Source organism: Wyeomyia smithii, chromosome 3, assembly GCF_029784165.1.
Source record: "Wyeomyia smithii strain HCP4-BCI-WySm-NY-G18 chromosome 3, ASM2978416v1, whole genome shotgun sequence".
In the NCBI taxonomy this organism is placed as follows: Eukaryota; Metazoa; Arthropoda; class Insecta; order Diptera; family Culicidae; genus Wyeomyia; species Wyeomyia smithii.
Window position 1 is genome coordinate 73,180,244 of NC_073696.1, and position 6,580 is coordinate 73,186,823.

At 39.7% G+C, this 6,580-nt stretch overlaps 1 protein-coding gene across 1 annotated transcript; it reads left to right on the forward strand.

Moving 5' to 3' along the window:
* Nucleotides 1–549: 549 nt before the first annotated feature.
* On the forward strand, nt 550–1,786 carry LOC129728346 (phenoloxidase-activating factor 2-like). Its single transcript, XM_055686783.1, has one exon. It carries the CDS (start codon nt 550–552, stop codon nt 1,750–1,752), a length of 1,203 nt encoding a protein of 400 aa, XP_055542758.1. The 3' UTR covers nt 1,753–1,786.
* The last annotated feature ends 4,794 nt before the right edge of the window (nt 1,787–6,580 follow it).

Below are 6,580 nucleotides of genomic sequence, written 5' to 3' on the forward strand. Positions count from 1 at the left end.
TAAGGGAAACTAAACCCGGCTCACAATACATACCTGACCTGACCTGACGAAGCCGAAGAGTTTTGACCGTTTGAAAAGTTTGTTATTTTTGATAGTTTAAATAGTTTTGACATTTTTTAAGCTTTGAAACTTTTTAAATTGAAAGGGTTTTTAGCTTTTTTATAGTTTTCAAAACAAATCCGGATTAAAGCTACAAATACAAGAATAAATATGCATAACTGAAACAAATAGGTAAATTTCATACCTCTTCTAAACGAATAGGTAAACCAAAAACATCCACACGAACTAGAGCACCGTACAGAAGCCATTCTTAGGTGCATGCAAGGTAATCTGCTCTAGGTATTCAAATAACAGATTATATAAATAAGTTGCTAAAATTTATTCTGAGTTTAAATTACAGCAGCGGTTTATCACAGTATACAACTGTGTTTATTCTTTACAAAGTTCAGTGTCATCCGAAATCAGTCAATATTAAATTATTACCAATCGTTCAAACTGTTGCTATACTATAACTTCATTCAGAGCAAGTTAAACCGGTTCCTAAACAAGATGTGGAAGCCCTTCGTGCTTATAGTTGTTCTACAACTTTGCATCGTTGTATTGACCACCGCCGCCGTGAGCCCATCGATGTCACCGTTTGTTGCTCTGATTCAAACCACAGCGGTGGACCTCAAACAGGGCGACTGTCACAAAGGTCAAATTTGTGTTCCGAAATCGCGCTGCTCAAATGCAAGAACGGCAGGCGCGGGTCTGATTGATATACGAGTTCAAAGCAATAATCCATGCCGCAATCAACTGATGCAGTGTTGCTACCAGCATGATATCATCGATTCTCCCGCACCGCCAACACTCGCGCCAGCGACCACACCGAGATCACCCCGATTAGTTGTTCCCGAAGTGAAGCAACCTGTTTGTGGTCGTCGCAACTTGGACGGGATTCGTTTCCGCATTGTAGGACATCAGAACAACGAAGCCGAGTACGGGGAGTTTCCTTGGATGATAGCGGTGATGACGCAGGAGACGGCATTGAATCAGCTGGTTAATGTGTATATTAGTGGTGGTTCATTGATCCATCCTAAAGTTGTCCTGACTTGTGCTCACTGCATATCGAACCATTCTCCCAGTCAGCTAAAGGTTCGAGCGGGTGAATGGGATACACAGTCAAAGACTGAAATGCTCCCACATCAGGACCGGTCTGTTGCAGAGGTCAGTACACACCCCGACTATTTCATGGCCGGTCTGTACAATGACATCGCGCTGCTGTTTTTGGAGTTACCGTTCAATCTAGATGGTGGCATTCAAACGATTTGTTTGCCACCACCTGGGCATAAATTTGATCATCAAAAGTGCATTACATCCGGCTGGGGGAAAGACGCATTCGGTAATTCCGGCGATTATCAGATTATTTTGAAAAAGATCGAACTACCCGTGGTTGCTGCTGGAAGGTGTCAACAATTGCTCCGAACTACCCGCCTAGGGATGCTATTCCGGCTACACGCAAGCTTCATCTGCGCCGGAGGTGAACAGGGAAAAGATGCATGTGAAGGAGACGGAGGATCACCGTTGGTATGTCCAGTGGAGGGTTCCACCGATCAGTACTATCAAGCCGGAATTGTGACCTGGGGAATCGGGTGCGGGGTGGAAAAAATTCCGGGAGTGTACGTAAATGTGGCGCAAGTCAGGAACTGGATTGATCTGGAATTGCAGAGGCGAGAACTGGATGGCAGCAGCTATTTGCCAAGTTTTACATAGCCTTATTAGTCGACGAAAAACGATCAGTGTAGAAATAATTATCAACCTCTGTGATTAATTTGTGATGTACCAGAAAAAAAAAGAAAATAAATACCTTGTCTGATTGAAATTTGTGATTTTTTATTTAAAGCCGTTTCGACTATCCCTGACAATTGAATTACAAACAACAAGTAAGCGTTACACAATATTTAAACACCTGAAACTGTGCTAGACGTCAGAATATTCGTACGTATTTGTAACAATGTTAGAAGAGAGTCTAACTCATTTCGTTCTAAAACAAAATTCAAATGACAGCGACATCTTTGTCGTGGGCACGTCGCCACTATTCGATCTTTTCAAAATTTGCATCAAAACCCAATATCGTTATGCTAGATACGTTTCCTGGCAGCAGCACGATTGATTGCGTGTTTTCTTTAACACCTTCGCATATTGATATAATTTGAAAACTAAAACCTACTCAGGGTATCTTGAATAAAAAAATGACATCAGAACCGCACTAATTTTAAAGACGAACGGTTGTGGTTTTTTGTTTCGAAATTATAGTTTGTTTACGTTTTAAGCTAGAGGCAGAGAGAAAACAATTATTACTTTCGAAAGATCATAATAATATTTATCTCCAAGCTACATCCAAATATTTTGCAAACCGCTCAGTAAATTAACGTTATTATATAAATATACCCCAGTATTATCGTTGATAAAATCATTTCCACATTTATTTGATAAAATCATTTCCACATTTATTTAAAAAAGGCCGTAAAATAAACTAAAAATAAGCAGCGTCATTTATGGATGTTCCCTAACTTGGCATGGCCAAAATATGTTCGCTTTAAGGCTCAAGTGTTCGTCACCATAACCCATCACTGTGTGTTAACCAACACCGTAATAATAGTATTAGTGTTGTCTGTAACAGTGTTGATACTATTATTATTGTGCATTTTAATAAAAATTATCAAAAGTTTATCAGTGACAAACTGGCAGTCAGGCTTACTTCCGATGTTTATTTTTGGTGTTCTCGCAACACTGCAACCATCTCAGCCGCCACTGCGCTGTCAGTCCGGTTTTCAAAAACAAATACATTGAAATCATTCCTGCAGTCCGTGTAGTGTGAGCACGTAGTTGTTATATGTGTTTGTAAAGTCGGAAGAAAGTTTGGACTGCCGACTTCCGAACTTCAATTTAGTGCTGGCGCCACAATAGTTAACCCCGAGGGTTCACTATTTGTGGATGCATGGAAAGTATTGTAATTATTGTATGGTATAATATTGTTTTCAACCATTTCCAACCATTTGTTACCAATAATTCTGTAGTAGGAATAGCGAACCTATACATTAGAGAAATGACAAGACACTCACCGTTAAGGCAACTGTCAACATCAAAACGGGTAACGGCAATGCAAATTTATACAGCTCGCCCGTTTTTATGTCAAGGCACAACGAGAACGGTACCTACACATTTTGACAACCAACAGGCACAAAGAGAAAGAGCGAAAACGAAATAACTATGAAAGATATCACCAAGTGAGAAATATTTCAAGAGAGGGAGAACGGAACAACACTTTGTGCTGCTTTTTGTGACACATTGCGTAAAAACAAAGAGCTTCAGTTTGAGCAGTTTGCGTTGCGTTGCGGGTAGAAAAAATAGCAGAGAAAAGGAACCAAGAAACGACGTGCTTCTTAGGACATATAACGCACGTCCAGACATGTTTCTGTGCAGTAATTCATATACAATCGCTACATGCATTCACTACCACCGATGAAAAAAAATCGCTTCTAGCGACTAATGAATACGTATAAACCAAGCCTATGATGCGGTGACATCGTCGTCAGTGTGCGAGTTATTCTTATTCTTCGCACATTTGCAAACAGACCTCCATGGTAGGTGAATAACGAAGATCACAAAAGAGCACTATATAAAAAAATCGTTACTGGTGCACTCTCTCCGCCTTCCTTCTTACGATGTACTTTTCATCGTGGGAGCACGCAATATATGTTATTCTCGATGTGCACAGCTGAGAATATAAAGTTAGTCGCGTTATGAACAGGTAATGAATAAGAGAAATTGGATCGTAAATATTTACTCAATGATGGGGATTTTTTTTTTCAAGAAAGAGAGTTCGAGTTTTCCTACTCTCACTCAACTCAACAGGGTTTTTTTTTGGTAGTAGCTGGTAGGTGCAAGCGCAAGTGCAAATTGCTAGTTGGTTAGAAGCTTTTGTCGGTATAAGGCGTCAAGATGGACAAAGGGCTAAGAAAAAATAATGTATCCAAAAAAGTTCGGCAAATGTTTTTGGCGGAGAATGGCAATTTCCGATGCACGGCGGTGGAAAATTGTAGCTATCGGCCAAAAGTCATTAACGTTACGAACTGCCATCGCAACTTTTTCTCTCTCAGTTTGCCATGATCAGACAACAAATATTTAGCTAACCTTTTATAGTGTTTTCATAACAAAAAATGAGATTTCGGAAATATTAACTTAAACAACTTTTTAACAATTTTAAGTTTTGTGTATTGATAATGTAAAGCAATGCCTTGGTGCTACATTCCGTCTTGAAATTTGAACTTCTGTTTATTATACACAGACTTCGCAGCCAACTGTTGAGTGTACAGGACAATTGCGGGGCTAGAGCTACGATCCTTCTGACACTATTAGTTTTCCCCGAGCTGGAGAGAGAGAGAGACTTTTTTATTTCAAATAAAGTTGTTCCTTGATCATTGACAAAATTGATTTTTTTGACGTAGAATACGTCTTACGGCAACATATATAGGGGTTCAACTTCAATACAGGGATCCAATTTCGAAAACCGAAAACATGGAGAGCGTCACGAAAATTGTCCAATTTCAAACGTTCTAAACTCAGTCAGTTTTCAACCGATTTCCGTCATTTTTGCCGCAATCGATTGGAAAATCATTTAAGCAACCGTCCAAATGTTCTGTTCGAACTATTGTACTATTGATAATTGTTGAACCTTGTCGAAACGTAAATGTCGACCTTTGATTGGTTGCTTGCTGCCTTTCCCTAAAAAGGACGACAGAATGGAGTACCTAGTTAGCCAGGAATGCACTCGTTGGGCTATATAAGAGACTGCTTCTCCTCAAGCAATCTCAGTTTACTAGCAGCAGGCAGCAGCGGCGGACAGTAGCAGCGATGGCAGTGGGCAAACGCGGCGTGGAGCAGCAGCGGGCAACAGCGGCGGCGGTAGTGGTTAGCTGCAGAACCTAACTTTTTCATTTCGGCTCCCTTTTGATCTGAGTTGGACCCCACCAGTGGTAATTCAATTCAGATATCGTTGGGTGAATACAGCCAGAAATTAAATGAGACTCGCACCGCCAGGTGGTTTGAGAAGCCACCATCTTCCAGGGTGTATATATATAGGGTGTGTGCACATATATAACGTGTGTGAATATTTATAGCGTGCGTCGCTAGCGTGCGTGGCTAGCTATATAGCGCGTGCATGTCTATAGCGTGCGTGGCTTGCGTGTGCATGGTTACATAGTTTCTGTGCTTGTCTATAGCGTGTCTGTGCATGTCTATAGCATGTCTGTGCATGTTTATAGCGTGCGTGGCTAGCTATATAGCATGTGTGCATATCTACAGCGTGCGTGGCTAGCTATATAGCGTGCGTGACTAGCAGTATAGCGATAAAAATTATCATATATAGTTTCAAATAAATCATCTCATGTTGATTTTACACAGTAAATCATTCAGAACTAAATCAAAAATTTGCCATGTCAAAAAACAATATTCAGTTGTCAATAAATGGCATTGACAAACATTATTAACCTCTTTTGACTTCAGCTAAGCCTCAAAGTTTACTGAGTGTATTTTAACATTTATTTGAAGAATGTTTGCGCCAGTGAACCTGAATCACATAATTTTTCGCTCAAGTCCTACTATTTGCAGCGATCAGTTTTAAAATTATCTACGCTACTGCAAACTGCAGAAAATTGTTCGTATTAAACCTAGGTTACCGGGAATGCACTATTGGCCCTCATCGTAGCCACTGCCTAAATTAAGTTTTCTCAGTGCAACTTGATACAAAAGACAGCCACAAAACAATACAATTTCATTCTTGTTTTGGATATGGCGTCAAGTAAAACTGCTTAGCTGCACATAGCTTCTGCTGTTGTTCTTTGTCGTTACCGGTGCCGTCTGTAGAGGTAAACGTCATCTGGAACAGAGAGACCATTAAATTGATTAACCCCATTGAGTGTATTCCCAAATCTATTGCAAGAAATACATTGACTTAAGACAGGCTGACGTATTCTAGGTTAACACTGCGGTCGTGTCTAATAAACAACCTCTTCAACTTTTTCACGATGGGTAATTCCTTACATATAATTAGTTGGTGTTAAGTCAGATCAACATTTTAATATAAACAAATTCTAGATTTACTACTCTTTGAATTTCGGAGTTTTCAAGCTTTTGTGCAATTTTGATGTTACGGGCCCGTTTGATTTATCACTAACAGCATGTTTCTCCTACTTGACCCATTATGGCCAAACAACATCTGTCGTTACAAACCCAACCAACTTTTCAGAAACAAACCCCCTGTGGTCAATGAAAGCAAATAAATATGTTACCAAAATCGAACCATCGAACCGCACTGTGTCAACAGGGTGTGTTACAACTGATTCAATTGTGACGTACGGAGAACTTACAAAACAAATTTCTTCTAAATATGTATTAAGAATTTTTTCCTTACTGTTACAAGTGTATACAAATTTTAATAACAGTTCGAATATTTACAAAACAAATAAAAACAAAGGTTCAAACTGTAACTGTTTTCAGTACAGAGCATATAGCTCTGAAACTAACCTTATAATCGTTG